We start from the raw sequence: 17,503 nt of genomic DNA on the forward strand, positions 1-17,503 counted from the left end.
TTGGCATCTCTCAATTACTCCTTTTTTAAACTTCTGCCAAGAGAGATTCCATTTTGGCATGAGAAAGCTATGATGAGATCAGGAAATGTGACCTTGGCCTTTCTGTAAACTTTATCTTGTACCCATCTTTTATGAGGTATTGAATCCAGGGATTTGCAGTTGTTTTCTTCCATATTTGATAAAACCCTTGGACTATCCCTCCTACTTTGATGCCATCAGAATCTTTCTTTTGTCCTGTTTATTGGATTTATTCTCATTAAACCAGTTATCCATTTGTTGTCTGAAAATTAAGGAATCTTTCCGGATATCTTAACTACCTCTGATAGCAAGCTTGGCATCTTCTACTTCCGTCTTTTTAGAGAGTTAGGCAATTTGGATATCACCTTTAGGTAGGACTTCCCATTCCACCTCCTGTAACTTAAATACTTCTTTAAAAGGTTTCAAAATGAATGCTCTTTTTTTTCTGGATTCTTCAATTCACTTTTCATAACTTCTAAAAGTTTAGGTTGTATAAGGAAGCCTTTTCACTTACGTTTAGAGGTAGCATCTTCCTGTAAAACATAAGTCACCTCTCTCATAAATCTGTTGATTTCTTCTGCTGGAAAAACCTTCTTCCACGCTAGAAATTTGGCTAGATGATTCATACATAGAAGAATCCGAACATTCTCCTGATGATAACTCAGAATGAGATGATGACGACGACCTTTCTTTTTTACATTTCTTACTTGCAAGTTCATAAAGATTGAACTAAGCTCTTTCTTTAAATGCTTCAAAAGTCTGCGCTAGGTTGCCTTGAAACCATTGCAGAAATGACTGCATCTTTTTTTGTTTTGATTTTTCCAAAAACTCAGCAGAGCATTGATTGCAGATCTTTTTCTTACAGCTATCAGAGAGTTGCGCAGCACACTAGTTGCAAGGCAGGTGGCTTGGATTTAAAAGCATTTTTGAGATACTGTGGCCGAAACTTTATCTTTCTCCATTTTTTCAAGTGACATCAGGCTAGACATCTGAAACACAGAACAAGAAGAAAAAAAAAATCCAAGTTTAAATGACTAAACTTGGAAAATACAATGGAAGTCTTTAAAGTAGAGAGATAATTAAGCTCACCTCGAAGTCTTCGAAGACTGTGGGAGTAAAACTAGTGACACTGTATATCCCAAACTGATACGTACCCTGTGGCCAGAAAAGGGCTTGCACAGCTTAAATAGGCATTTAAAAATAGAATTTTGCGCCAGGAATCGAGGTTTTAAAATGTGCATACACAGTAGTGCATTTGAAACCTCAGTGGCACACAAGTCCTCTTCGGCATGTGTTCCACAACTGTGCGCTGGCGCAAAGCCTGCTTCGCAATAGACGAACCGCCCAGGAATGTATCCAAACACTTGTTTGGAAGCTCCTCAACAAAAATGCGTCCACAGCTCCCCATGGAGCAGTGTCTTGCAGCTCAGCACCTGAGGAGCTCTCGGGCAGGGTCCCCTTGGCACGTGCTGTCCGCCTGTCCGTCCCTTTTTCGGATAAGAAAATATTGAAGGTGTAAGGTAAGCCCAAATTTACATGGGAAGGAAGAGGGATTATTTAAATTTATTTTATTTCACTTTGCAGTCTGCTTGTCCCACTAAGGAATACAGACACCACTGTCTACTGCCACTATAGGCCAGGCAAAAAAATAGATAAATTAGGATGAGAGCATATAGAATAAAATACATGCCGTTTTACCATTGAACCGTCGCAACTCCTTTTTCCTAATAAGGTCGGCAATGGATAATTCCTGTGTGTCCCAACTTCTGCTATAACTAAAATCTGGAGTTTATTAAATTACCTTGTAAATATTCATAACCCCTTTAATTCCAACCCTATTTATACACATGTACAACTTTTATTTTGTATTTCAAAGGAACACAAAATAAAGTAAACTTGCCTTTCACCTCTGACCCATTTCCCATCTTCTCTAGGCACAGACATTTTCAGCAGAACTTCATTGTATCCCTTTTTGTCTCTGCAGAGAGACTGTAAATGCCTCCTGTCTCTCTGCTCTATGCAGATGCCTTTGTGGGCCCAAGGTTCTGAAGGTCTCTCAACAGATTGAAGTAATTCTTTTCATGATGCAATTGAAACCCGCAATGCTAGTGTGCATGTATTATATGTATAGATAATATATATAACTTACACACACACACACACAGATCAGTCACAACATTAAACCACTGACAGGTGAAGTGAATAACATTGATTATATCTTTAAAATGGCACCTGTCAACAGGTACGATATATTAGGCAGCAAGTAAACTGTCAGTTCTTGAACTCATTGTCCTTGAAAAGATCCAAATAGTGATGGCAAGATGACTGGTCAGAGCATCTCCAATACAGCAAGACATGTGGAGTGTTCCCAGTATGTAGTGGCTAGTACCTACCAAAAGTAGTGCAAGAAAGGACAAGTGGTGCACCAGCATCAGGGTCATAGGCACCCAAGGCTCATTGATACACATTGAGAGCAAAGGCTAGCCACTCCAGTAGAACGACTGTAGTTCAGATTGCTGAAAAACTAAATGATCATCATAATTGAAAAGTGTCAGAACATACAGTGCCTCACAGTTTGTTGTGTATGGGGCTGGGTAGCTGCAGACTGGTCATGATGAAAGCGTGAGAACTGGACAATGGAGCAATAGAAGAAGGTTGCCTGGTCTGATGAATCAGGTTTTCTTTTAGGTCAGGTGGATGGCCGAGTGCATGTCTGTTTACCTGATTAAGAGATGGCAGCAGGATGCACAATTGAAAGAGGGCAGGCCGGTGGAAGCAAAGTTATGCTCTGAGCAATGTTCTGTTGGGTCCTGGCATTCAAGTGGATGTTACTTTGACACTAATCATTTACCTAAAGATTGCTGCAGACAACATACACACCTTTATGACAATGGTGGTCTGTGATGGCAATGGACACTTTCAGCAGGTTAATGCACCCTTCCACATTGCAAACATTGTCAAGAATGGTTAGAGGAACATGACAAAGTTCAAGGTGTTGCTTTGGCCTTCAAATTCCCCAGATCTCAATCCAAAGGAGCATCGTAGGGATGTGTGGTCACAACTAATCCGAAACATGGAGGCCCACCTTGTGACTTTCAGGACTTAAAGGATCTACTGCTAGTCTTGGTGCCAGATAACAAAACACGTTCAGAGATCTTGTGGAGTCCATGCGTCGACGCAGCAGAGCTGTTTTGACAGCACGAAAAGAATCTACACGATAATAAAAGGTGATTTTAATGTTGTGACTCAGTGTTTATATCATCTCAATTACAAATTTGTCAAATTTAAAAGAACACAAACATGTATCCCTGACCCTACAGTGTTAAAACCACCACCATCTAGCCTTCCTGTCGCCTCCTCCCACCCCCCTAAATATAGTAAAGTATTACTTTTGTTCTGCAGCTGTTGGCTCTGCCCCTGGTCTGCCTGCTTGGCTGACATTATCAGAAGTAGTGATCTGAACCAATACCAATGCTCTCACATAGGATTGGCTGAGACTGTTCAAGAGGCAGATCAGGTGCAGAGCCTTACAGCCCTGGTCAATCAGCATCTCCTCTTAGAGGTGTATTGAATCAATGCATCTCTATGAGGAAAGTTCAGTGTCTGCATGCCGAAGGCAGAGACACTGAATGATAGTGCTCCACACTGAAGCCCTGCCCCAGGAAGCACATCTAGTAGCCATCTGAGTGGCGGCCAGTGGAGGTATCCCTCGGCTATAGTGTAAACACTGCATTGTCTCTGAAAACACAAATACAATAAGCTGTAGTTGTTCATGTGACTATAGTATCCCTTTATATTGCCCTCTTGGGTATCTGCTACTGATGAACTCGTTTAATGTATTTCATATTGCACAAAAAAATAAAAAGAATATACAAAGACTTTAGAGAGGATCTTTTTACATTTATTTAATCATCAGTATCACGAGTAGTAATTACATTTTGAATGGGTATACAATTTTCTTTCCGATTTTATTTGCAATTAAAATAAATTCACTGACAGCATAATAATCATTTTTCAATGAATGAAGTCTCACAGTGCTTTGTTAATGGCAAGAAAGAGCATTCACACAAAAGGGCAGTAATTCATGTACACATGCTTTCATTAGCAGCTATTGCTAGGGGTTTGACATTACAATGTGCAGTCCTTTACCAGCTATGTGCATTGGGCCATTCTCTATTTTAAGCATTCACTCATAAGACAGGCATATTCCATTGTTCTGTAAACAGATTATACTCCTTGAATGTGTGGCAGAGGGCAGAACTTAAAATGCACTTAAAGTAAGAGGTAGGGGCAGTAGCTCAGTTACACACAAAACAAAAGAGCTTGTTGGAGTTAAAATAAGACAACATGATTTCCATCACAAATAACCAATTTACAGATCACTTAAGTGCTCTTTTTTTTTAATTTTTTTTTTTATACACACTCTTCAAAATGCTACAAATTGTTATTTCACCTATTAACCCCTTAAGGACCAAACTTCTGGAATAAAAGGGAATCATGACGTGTCACACATGTCATGTGTCCTTAAGGGGTTAAGAGCCTGGGTTTAATCTCTGCTGACCAACGCAGTTCCCAATACCAATTTCATTTCATTAAGAGCATGCCTGGTGAATAGAAAAAGGATTTTTTTTAAATGGAAAATAATTAGTGATGTAATCGTTTCAATGCTAGAGGTTCCAGGTACACCTAGAATTTAAACAATGATTGCTCATGTCTAAATCGGCCTTTTTCCATGAGCTTCCGTGTCTGGAAGTATCAGGACAAGAAACGTAACCGTTTTATAAAGTCAGCATATCCAAAATGACCTCTTACTAATATGCTTTGTGCGGTAGTTCATGGTGGTTTGGTTGATACACATGTTTAAAGCAAAGACAGCTGCATAGGAATACCAGGCACCGCTATAAACAATTTCATTTTTATTCAATGGTTATACCCTATTGCTAGTGATGATTGTGACATTTATTTAAACAAGTGGCAATTTTAAGGGAAGGAAAGGTTTTTAATTAAAACTGATACTGTGTTTAAGCAGTAAAATGTTTCTATTTCTGTGACCTGTATTTCCAGGCATTGTGTGTGTGTGTGTGTGTGTGTGTGTGTGTGTATATATATATATATATATATATATATATATATATATATATTATTATTATTATAATGAGGCTTCTGCAAAATGCACTAAATGCCATCATTTTATAAAAATAAACCTTAAATGTAGGCACCCATCTCACTTCAGCTTATTACAGTGGTCTGGGTGCACTGTCCCAGCTTCCTTAACTCTGCAAAGGTAATAATTGCAGTTTTGAAGAAACTGCAATAATTACCTTTTATGGTTAACTCCACCTCTAGTGCCACTAGAGGGACTTTCGGGTTGTTAGGCGACTTTTGCTCGCTGGACGTTCTCATGCTCTGCATAAGGACATCCAGCTTCACCCTGAACCCTATAGGATAGCATTGTACAATGCTTTCCTATGGTGGAAGTTCTAATGCGACGATCGGCGCACATGGTCTCCCCCACAGGCTGACGGCGGGGGAGGAGCAGAGATGGAGCCTAAACCAGCACCGTGGGACATTGGTGCTGGAATCAGGTAAGTGACAGAAGTGGGGGGAGCACTAAAGGGAGCTTTTAGTGCCAGGAAAACAACTTTGTTATCCTAGCACTATAGTTTCCCTTTAATAATTTTCTAAAACTGGGAAACAGTCAATATTATGGCGAACTGAACAGGAAACTGCAAATTTTAAGCAGAGACAGTTGGAAACATTTTTCACTGTTATTTCTTGGCTTAAAGGGACACTATAGTTACCTGAACAACTTTAGCTTAATGAAGCAGTTTTGGTGTATAGAACATGCCCCTGCAGCCTCACTGCTCAATCCTCTGCCATTTAGGCGTTAAATCCCTTTGTTTATGAACCCTAGTCACACCTCCCTGCATGTGACTTGCACAGCCTTCCATAAACACTTCCTGTATTTAGGCTTTCTTTATTGCAAGTTCTGTTTAATTAAGATTTTCTTATCCCCTGCTATGTTAATAGCTTGCTAGACCCTGCAAGAGCCTCCTGTATGTGATTCAAGTTCAATTTAAATATTGAGATACAATTATTTAAGGTAAATTACATCTGTTTGAAAGTGAAACCAGTTTTTTTTTCCCATGCAGGCTCTGTCAATCATAGCCAGGGGAGGTGTGGCTAGTGCTGCATAAACAGAAACAATGTGATTTAACTCCTAAATGACAGTGAATTGAGCAGTGCAATTGCAGGGGAATGCTCTATACACTAAAACTGCTTTATTTATCTAAAGTAATTTAGGTGACTATAGTGTTCCTTTAAGACTTGGTTTTGCCTAACATTTGCAATTACTTTGACAATTCTCCGCAATATCAAGTTTATCACATAAACCCTGCAATGTATAGTTTTTTGCTTTTTTTATTATTATTTAAAACAAAAACAAAATAAAATCCTAAGCACAAAACCTTCCTAAATACAAAATCTGTTTGCATCCTTCCCACGCAAATAATTAACCTTGCTTGGAGTGTAATAACATTTCTGCGCATTATTGTAGACATGACTATGTACCGTATTTTTCGCTCCATAAGACGCACCACACCATAAGACGCACCTAGTTTTTAGAGGAAGAAACCCAGAAAAAAAAAAAATTCTGAACAAACTGTCCCATAGTGTTTCCTACTATGGGACAGTTTGTTCAGAATATTTTTTTTTTCTCCCCTGTCCCATAGTCTTCTCCTCCCCCTCCCATAATTACTTACCTGTCTTGTAGCGTGGGCCGGCCTCACAGCACGCACCGCGGTACAGGAACGTCAATTTCAGGTTCTGGTTTCCGGCGGGACTGAAAGGAAGTGTGCACACTGAGTGCGCACTTCCTTTCAGTCCCGCCGGAAACCGGAACCTGAAATTGACGTTCCTGTACCGCGGTGCGCGCTGTGAAGCCGGCCAACGCTACAAGACAAATAAGTAAAGCTTCATATTCGCTCCATAAGACGCACAGACATTTCCCTTCACTTTTGAGGGGGAAAAAAGTGCGTCTTATGGAGCGAAAAATATGGTACTTACATCTTAATAAATTTCCTGGAAACAGAGTAGGCGAGCAACGCTTAGAGAAATTTTGAGAAATCATGAATGGAACGGAAAGTAAATGTGATTCCTATATAATTTAACTTCAGTTTAGGAACACAAACCGAACCTGTGGATATAGCTCTCTAAAGGACAGGACAATGCGGATTTTATGTAATACAAGACAATGTAACATTTCCATTAAAAACAGCCAATTGGCATTGCTGAATACTGCAAGGATATATCTCAGGACTGCAGAGAGTAGATGGAGTTAACTTAAACATTAAAGGAACACTAAGCTGTTATGGTGCGAGGAGTCTCCTGTTGATAACTCAGAGTAATTTAACAAGGGTTTGACAGTATATCTGGGTCCCACCTTGCAGGAAAATCCATTTAGCTCCAGTGAGCATCAGTGCAGCATGGCCTGGTATCAGGATGTGCTTAGCTGGGGTGATACATTTGGTTTCTCCTGCAGGAGAGAGTGTTGGCACCCAGGGAACTTGTCTAACCATTCTAAAATGCGTTGACACTATACTCTGAAAGGGTGTCCGGGTACTTCTGTCACCATAACCACTACAGTGGGCTGTAGTATCATACCCTCCTTGCAACATATCCTCTAAAGCTGGCTATAGTGATTATGGTGCTTGGCGTGTTCATTTAAGTCTATGGTATAGTGATTGTTAAGCATTGAACTATAGAGTTCATCAAGATCAACTTTAAACAGGAGTTTCAGATTAGGGATTTCAGGATTTAAGGATAGATAATGAATACAAGTCAAATCACCTATATGCAGACAGGAAAGCCACAATTTGACTAGTATGTGAATTTAGGGAGATCGTTGAAAATGTAGGAGCATTAATCAGCACTGAAATATGTATCTTTTAAAAGGTCAAACACAAAAATTAATGTTCCCCACCCACCATTTAACAGTTATGAGAATGCCACATGCACAGGTATTCATCTTGATCTATCATATCACAGATCCAATGGTCCTCGCATACAAACAGAAACCAGATATCTAAGAAAAAAGGTGACTAGGGCAAAATCTGCCATTTAAGTGATAAAATGATGTAAATTCAGGTAATTCAAAGCAGAGTACTATTCAACACCTCTAAACATTCCTTTAGAAATGTTTGTCATAACCAACAATGATAAATGACTGATCAAAAAGGAATACACAGGCTGAAGATCAGATTTAGTTAGAAAACACTATATCAATTAGCTGTGACTAGAACGTCGAGCGGATGAAAAGCTTTGATACAATGTCTTAAAATCTGATAATGTGAGTGATTTTTATCACGGACATGAATAGAGATGTAATTAGATTACACATATGCATATAAATTTATACAATTTTTATATAACAGTATGCATCATTTTCCATTTGTAAAAACCAGCAAAACATTATTGAAGTTCAGGAGAGCAACACCACTATTATTTGTCTCTTGCTATGAACTGGTCAAGTGGACCTCCTTTGTAACAGGAATGCAATATATGATAGAGTTCTGATGATCAGGGAGTGTAGTGGCAGAGCACAATTCATATTTAGAGAAGTGTCAACATGTGACGAATCATGATTTAGAGATTGCATGATACCTGCAACAAGACATTTATCCCCCCAAAAAGACTATGGTAGATTTTGGATCCAATGCATTACGATTTCTTGAATTTCCCCATCACATTTTATGCAAAATATCTTCAGTGCAAATATCTTAAAAAAAAAAAAATGCAAAAAGCTTAGTTCCTGACTTCATTAAGTTGATGTTTTAAGATAGTTATTGTTGCTCATGGGACGGTGTTGACATCACAAGTGCTTGACCGCTTACCAATATGCTCCGTGTGGTGGTTCATGGTGGTTTGGTTGATCTCCACAATGTCATGTTCAATACTTTAGACTGTTCATGACTTGTTTTCACATCTGATAACTGCAATGTTTTCTCATTGCATTCATCTAAAGCCACCAAATTCCTTACATATCTGGCTGAGGGAGAGAGTTTCCATCATTGACAGATAATCGTGATAACTTTGGGTCCATGAACGTCATTCAAGTTCGTTTGCTAGCACTGGGCAGATTGTCAGAAATGGTACTATTCATGTGCTGGTTTGTAGCGCAATGGGTATGAACAATATGGCCATTTGGGTGTTTGACAAAAACTGGTTCCTGGAAAGGATTTCGGCAAACATGACAGAGCTTCTTCTCAGACAGAACCACTGGATTCTTCATCATGCTCAGCTGGAATTAGAAACAAACAAAACATGTTTTTTTCATCAATTTTTTGTGTGAAAAAAATAAATAAAAAACAAACACTGAAGAGACACAGGTTAAACAAAAAGCTAGCAAACATAAAAACTCTTACAAAGCTTTCATACTAGCATGTCAAATGTGACATTGCACCATATCAATGTGAGAAAAGACAAAAATATGTTATGTTGGGGGTAACCAGTTATCACTGAGACACTGCACTGCAATGAACATGTACGAGCATATACAGGACTTGACCAAATGCAAGAGTTAGGAAAGCTTTAGATCCTCGAAATAAAACCATTATCACCTAACAATTAAAAGGTCACTATAGTCACCAGAACTACAGTTTATTTAGTGGAGTCAGTCCCTACAGGCATTTTGATGTAAACACTTCAGAGAAAAGGCAGTGTTTACATTACAGCCCAGGAACACCTCTAGTGGCCACTCCTCAGATGGCCACTAGAGGTGCTTTTTGGGTCAGTGCTGCACAGTGTGCTGAACTTTACCCATAGAGATGCATTAATTCAATGCATCTCCAGGAGGAGATGCAGATTGGTCATGGTGGCATTTGGCTGAGATAATCTAAGATAATCAGAATTGATGATTTCAGTCAATCCGATGCTTTCCTATAGGAAAACATTGTGATTGGCAGAGATCATCAGTTCTAAATATGTCGGCCAAGGAGACGGATGAGGGATGGGGTCAAACACGAGGAGCACCGTGCGGAGATGGAAAAAGGTGAGCAAATAACCTTACAAGATGTAAGTGGGGCCGATCATCTAAACAGTGGTTTAAAAACTACATACACTTGGTGTTCCTGGCACAATAGTGCCCCTTTAAACACTTTCCATAGAAAAGACAACAGTGGATGCAGCCTGCAGCTGTATAACTACTGCTAAAGCATCATGGGAGTTGCCACTATATACACACTTTACAAAAAAGTCAGTTTTGGAAAAAATAAATAAAAAAATCAGAAGAGATTTCTTTTGAATACTTTTAAAACAGTAATAAGTTGTTACTGGATTAAAATAGCAAGTCAAGAAAAAAAAAAAAGAAAAAAAAAAGGACTAAATATGGAGTGGGAAAATTAAATTAAGCTATATCGAGAAAAGATTAACACAAAAATATCGGAAAGAATAGAAACCAATTTAAGCAGACTAAAAACCAGATTTTACTATAGGAACAACAGAGTAGATAAAATGTTAACTAATAAGTAAAAAAAATAGATAATTTATACATTAATAAAAGATGGCAAGACATAACTAAAGCCAGAAGAAATAGGCAATGTATTTAAAATATTTTATAATAAACTCTATAATTTGGAGGACTACTCAATACCCCTACATATTGATAATTATAAAAAAAAAATCCAAGATATAGACAATATCATTGGAAAATTTAGAGATCCTGTACCAGCAGATTGACCCAGGTGAGGTACAGCAAGCAATTAGTAAAATTAGATTAATAGCAAAGCCCCGGGACCAGATGGTTATACAAACACGTTCTATAATGCTTTCCAGAAAAGTGTTATTGCACCTATGACGGCTACCTTTAATGAGCTGGCAGCAAAAAGGTCGGCAGCAAAAGGGTCGGCCTCAAAAGAGTTATTAAGCGCAAATATAATCCCAATCCTAAAACTGGACAAGGTACAGACAGACGCATCTAACCATCGCCCAATATCTTTAATCATATAGATATGAAAATATATGCTTCAATTTTATAAGAAAGACTCAAGAAGATCTTGCCTTTAGTTACTCATTCGGATCAGATAGGCTTCCTAATGGGAAGACAGTCTTGTTATAATACAAGGCGGATTGTGGATTTATTTGGGCCAAGCAGGATTGGCGGTGGATGCAGAGAAGGCCATCGACAGGGTTGGGGATATTTGAGGTAGGTTTTAACACGATTTGGCCTGATAGGATTGATTGCAGATGCGATTGGTGCATTGTATTCATCTCCCTCAGCTAGATTGGTGGGGCAGGACTTTTGTACAGATAGGTTTGATATATCTAATGGAACGAGACAAGGGTGTCCTTTATCCCCTCTATTATACATATTATCTATATAATATCTTGCTATAAATATAAGAAGTAACCCCTTGATTAAAGGAATGATTCTAAGAGGTAGGGAACTAAAGCTATGCCTACATGCCGATGACATCCTTATTTCCGTAACAGACCCGTGTTTTTCTCTACCCCATCTAATGCAGGAATTTAAGAGTTATAGACTAGTTTTAAACTATAAATTCAATATGAATAAAACATCGGTCCTATTTAAATATATTGAAGTCAACAAACTTAAAAGACTTAAAAAAGATTATGATTTTAATTGGACTGCTAAGGCTATACGATACTTGGGCATTGATATTACCGTAGATCCAAAAGCAATAATGGAAGTAAATTTTTTGAGACTCATTAAACATACTATTATCCTGTTAAGAGAATGGAGATACTATGAAATTTCCTGGTGGGGGAGAATTAACACCATTAAATCATATATCTTCCCCAAATGGGCATATCTATTTCAGATGCTCCCTCTAGCAATCCCAAAACAATGGCTAGATACTGTACAATACAGTTTTACCAATTACATCTGGAGAGGCAAAAGACCTCGAATAAATACTAGGATATTGGCCAAAAAATAAATAAAAATGAAAAAAAGAATCATGGAGGAATAGGATACCCGGTAATTAGAAATACCTATCTGGCGATTATGATTATTCACGTCCAAAAATTACACATCAACGATTCAAAGGATCAGGCATGGTATAAATTGGAAGCAAGCAGGAGTAGGCTCTGACAACCTTGCTTATCGATTGTGGAATGATATAGAAAGAAACAAAACTACTTACGACTTCGAGAAATCATTAATAATTTCACAAACTTTGAAAGAATAGCAGGGTATAAAGAAAGATTTAAAAATTAATTAGCTCTACCCCCCCACCCCCATAGTATTGGAGTCACCCCTCCCCCCCCCTTTTGGTGACACTAAAATACGGCACGAACAAACAGAAGCTAAACGGCCTAAACGATACCAACAACCACTGACCCCACAAAGGCCCCCTATATCACAGAATACCATAGACAAACGAACAGGCCGGCAAACAGGGAACGGCAGAAAAGAAGGCTGCACAGAGAATACCAAGAGGGAAACCCACCCCGGTAACACTCCTCAGAAACCCACCAGAGAGTAACCCCACATAAGGAAGGCAAGAAACTAAAAAAAAAAAAAAACCCAGATAAATAATAATATATATTAAAACAAAGAAAAGAAAGCTCAAACACAATACCAAGATCAAAGTTGCCAAAACTGGCCACATGTTTTGTTTTGTTTTGTTCTATACTGTTCCTACAAGTTAACTATCCTACCATTGAATGGGTTTATGGTGCAATACATAGATCAGTCCTACAAAAGACCTACATGCTCCAAATACACACCAAGACAAGTCAACCGCAAAAAACATCGCACACCCGCACATTAAAACCCCTAAAGGGAAGGAGGTAACGGGAAAAATCTCGACATCCTCCAGAAACAGCCTAGTTACACCTCTTGCCCTAGGATAGTTCAATTTTGGGACCAAGTATTTAAAATCACAAAGGATTGTAGGATGGTATACTGCTGATTAAAAAAACAGAAACTGCTTTATTAAATATAAATAGCATGGTAGGTGTTAGAAAATATGATATTCTGATTACACATTGCTTAATGGCAGCAAAATTACTGATTGCTAGACACTGCAAGCAAGTAATAATTCCAACTATTTATAAAACAACTGCTCTTCCAATTGGAGATGAAAAATATACTATTTAACTACCCTACAGTTCCTCAACCATCTATAAAGAATAGACAAGATTGTTGGCCTGTACTCCGAACCCTGATAGTGTTGGCTTTTGTCTACTGAACCAGGAACAATAGAAGTTAACGAAGAAATAGATCTCGCAGTCAATATTTTTTGTTTGTCTTATTGTTGGTATGTGTATGTGATAGTACTGTACAAAAAGGGGGAAAGGGGAGGGAAAAAGGGAAAGAGGAAAAAGATCTGTTCCCAAAATTTGAAATTAACAAATAGTTAAAAGTCCTTTATTGGTGAAATATAAGATGGGACATCAAAACAAAAAGCTATCCCAGTAATGACTTGCTGACTAGAGGATCGAGTCAGTTATGGCAGTCAAAAGCCGAGAATCAAAATATAACAGAAAAGAAGAAAAATAATACTAAAAGCCATAATACGGGTGATGCGAACATGAAACATACTCATGTTTAGCCGGGTAGGTAAAGCATCACGGTGTCAATATAAAAAACAATTATAATCCCAAGTAAAGGGTTCAGAAACACTCCCAGGAGGCTTGTCTGAAAGGACAGGACTCTAAAGCCCAAAATGGCAAGTATAGAGTTAATGTCAGTAGTCCGTGTGAATACACACGTAGTCAACATTCAGTGATCCCCTAGATGACAGGATCACCTTCTCTGCGTGAATATGCCCTGCGCTACTAAAAGTACGCTATGATTCGATATAATGTTGCAATATAACGTGCGGATATAATATAGAGTGACAAAGCACCCAACTCGAGCAGAATAATGTCCGAGAATGGTACACAGTAGCTGAAGCAACACCGGGACTATAACAAAGTTACAGAATTGGTTGTAAAGAAACAGGTATCAAATAGTAGCGAGAGACCTGATAACATGCAGGGATCCTGTTCAGAGAATGTATTAGCTGTACAAATAAACAGAGATGTAGTGAGAAAGATGCCTTCATGGGCATCTGGTACAGGAAAGGGGAGTAAGGAAATCAGAATGTACGAGACAAGTCCTCCTAATGGAGGGGAAATGCTAGAAAACCAACCCTAAGATATAGAGATCATATGGTAAAGCCCTATAGAACCCTGATAGGTATGAGGATAACTTAAAGTATGTGCCCCTGACGGCAAATTGCCATCAAGATCCCAGAGCTGACTGAATTCCCTGATCGTGGTATGTATTCGTCGGTCTAATCATCATGACCCAACATAATAATATGGGGACCAGTCAAGCAGGTTTGTAGTGATGGCGGTCGCTGTTGCTGAATGAATGTTCGTTTAGAATGGCTGACTACCGTCTAGAATTAACAATCAAGTAAAGCCAACTTGTAACAGATACTAATAAGGAGCGCAAACACAAATATATATATCGCACCCCAGATCCCAGAGCTGACTAGATACCCTAGTCGTGGTCTATAATCGTCAGCCTATTCATCATAACAAAAAATGATGATAATCGAGGGACCAATAATGCAAGTAATGCAAGTCTGTTAGTAGTTGCTATTACCGGTTAAACAAATCAAAGTTCGTAAGGGAGGCTGGCTGCCGTCTCGTGTAAAAAACAGAATCAGTGTATGTGATAGGGTTAATATGGCTATCTATTGTGTATGGGGAATACGCTTATACTTGTATATGACATATAAGGATTGCCATTTTTCCTTTTTGTACTACTTGTGAATTTAATTCTGAAATATAAATAAGTAAATATAATGGGGAAAAAAAAATCAGTTTTGTTTTTTTTAAATATGAAAGTCTGGCTTTTAAATTCTATATCTGTCAGTCCTAACACATAAAAGTCACTATATAAGGATACATGGCTCATAATGATGAGACTTGTTTTACATTGTTCTTTTTAGCACAGTTTTTCATGTTATTTTACATCTTTATGATTGAGGTAAAAAGGGGTAAAAAAATAGCAGACACACCTTTTCCTGCTTGTAAATGATATTTTCAGCTCTTGCCAAGCCCAATGCCACCTGGGACGTCCTTAGTGCATGAATATGCTCCCTCATAGCCCCAGCCAAGAAAGGGGACAAGAGCTGTACGGACCAGTTCTCTGGTACTAGATGCAAAACCCTGGCAGCGTCAAACTCCAATGGGTGGTTATTTAGTAAATCCACAGCAGCCACTAAAAGTGCATTATCTGGACTGGGAGGATTGAGGTAGGTGGTAAGAAGGTGCTGGAAGAGGCGCTGGCGGTAAGGGACGTCTCTTCCTTGTGAGTTCCACACACAATAACTTTCAGCAGCAGCAAAGTCTTTTAAACGGTGAACTAAAATGTCCAAAGCCTGATCATGCTCTTCCAGTTTTCCATGTAATATGGCCCGCTCCAGGTGCAGATCGGTCCCTTTTATTTTATCTGACAGAGAAGATAAATAAAGCTTAACAAAGCTACTTAATAACAAAACATTTCCTTTAATAACCACAATTCCCAATATTGGCTGTAATCAGTGGTCATGCTTTAAAGTGTCCGACACTGAATAAAAAGCTTTATTAAGATGACACCCTGTGAGCATTACATTTAACAATTCAGACATAAAGAAGCCAGTGTATCAGCTAAGACACAAACAGCTTAAGCAAGACTGTGATTAAATGCAGGGTACAAAGTTACAATGGACATTTCAAGTGGTTGATGGTCCTACACATCCCTCATTGTACATTCTCTAATTTGTGAGAGACTATTTGTGCAAATATTGTATTTTTAATATTAAAGAATTACAGCAGAGTTGCATTTGAAATCCTAAAAACTATGACTCTGCTTTTTATATGAGAGTGCCTGGAAGTATACTCACAATTTTACAATTCTACATATGAACATATTTCACTATGACACTTTTTTATTCTACTTTGAATGTTTGAGAAATATTTATCACAGCAAAAATGATCAATATTATACGTCAAAGTATTCAAAAATGTATTCCCAACCTGTTTTAATCGATGCCTGTGTAGTGTTTTATTAAAAGATCTCTAAATTGTAAGCCTTGTTTATTTTCCTGTATAGTCACACATATTTACCTATGATCAGGAGAACCCTATAAAGCTCTGACTGTCGCAGCAAGTTTTGAAGTCGTGTATGGAGCTCCATTACTTCTTTTTGCTCTAAAGAGTCCATAGACTTAAGGCGCAGGACTTCTTCCACATACAGAACAGCCAGATGTGTGTGATACTTTTCCTTCTGTCAAGAGAGGATCAGTTTATTTACTTACAGCAGAACACATACATAAAATATTATACAAAGATAAAATGCATTTCTGGATTAAATCACTCTTCTATAAATCATATAATCTGGGCTTAAAGCTCCTACCCTACTTTGTAGGCCTTAAATGTTCCTCACCACTGCATGCTCGGTGGTTCCATGACAGACTTCGCAGAGGTGAATTTCTACTTACCACGGAAGACGTTTATCTTGCCAATGGCTACTGGTGAGTGTAAATGTTGAGTTCTGACTTCTCTCATAAACAGGTTATTGGGAATATTCAATATAGTAATAACGATCAAACTTGAATTGTTATGCGAGTATTTATAAAGTGATTAATAAAGCATATCATGAGCAGCTGACCGTAGTTGGTACATGGAATGTTTGCCAAAAAAAAAAAAATTTAAACAGAAAATATACTTTTGAAATGTATATAATGGACAGTAAAAAATGGTGGGAACTAGAACCCTGACTTTCAATTCTCTGCCGTTTAGGAGTTAAATCACTTTGTTTCTGTTTATGCAGCCCTAGCCACAACTCCCCTGGCTATGACTGACACAGACTGCATGAATTTTTCTTTCTTTCCCCATTTTCAATCAGATTTTAACCTACTTTGAAGTTTTTATCTCCTGCTCTGTAAATTAAACTTTAAATTACACAAAGGAGGCTCCTGCAGGGTCTATAATGCTTTTAACAAAGTAGTAGATAAAATCTGAATTAAACAGACTGTGCAATAAGTTTAAACATTAGACCCCTCGATACAGGAAGTGTTTTTGAAGGCTGGGAAAGTCACATGCAGAGGTGCAACTAGGGCTGTATAAACTAAGTGATTAAATCCTAAATAGCAGATAATTGAGCAGAGAGACCTATAAACCAAAACTGCTTTAAGATAAAATTGTTTTGGTGTCTACAGTATCCCTTTAAAGGCCATTTTCTCTTTCACATACCGTACTTTGAACAACTTTCACTGGGAAACTTTCCTTACATTTAAATCCCCAGAATATGTTTAACCCTTTAGCAGTTTCATTGTAACAGATGACGTGTCACAATAAAACATACCTTGCCTAACACTAGTCACGTTGGTATTAAATAATGCCAAACAACATGCTTAAGATAATGGATGAATTCCAAGAAAACCACGGAAAACGTATTCGTCAAAGTGCTTTTATTTTTCAAAAA

At 38.1% G+C, this 17,503-nt stretch overlaps 1 protein-coding gene across 1 annotated transcript in view; it reads right to left on the minus strand.

Moving 5' to 3' along the window:
* Positions 1-8,215: 8,215 nt before the first annotated feature.
* TGFBRAP1 (transforming growth factor beta receptor associated protein 1) overlaps positions 8,216-17,503 on the minus strand; it is a 51,116-nt gene continuing 41,828 nt past the window's right edge. The window contains exons 10-12 of the mRNA XM_063458636.1: positions 16,144-16,303; positions 15,054-15,487; positions 8,216-9,316 (exon numbers count right to left, since the gene is read on the minus strand). Coding sequence (XP_063314706.1) covers positions 9,128-9,316; positions 15,054-15,487; positions 16,144-16,303 — 783 coding nt within the window. The 3' untranslated portion in view covers positions 8,216-9,127. The remainder of the gene's footprint in view (positions 9,317-15,053; positions 15,488-16,143; positions 16,304-17,503) is intronic.

Source organism: Pelobates fuscus, chromosome 1, assembly GCF_036172605.1.
Source record: "Pelobates fuscus isolate aPelFus1 chromosome 1, aPelFus1.pri, whole genome shotgun sequence".
Classification (NCBI taxonomy): Eukaryota; Metazoa; Chordata; class Amphibia; order Anura; family Pelobatidae; genus Pelobates; species Pelobates fuscus.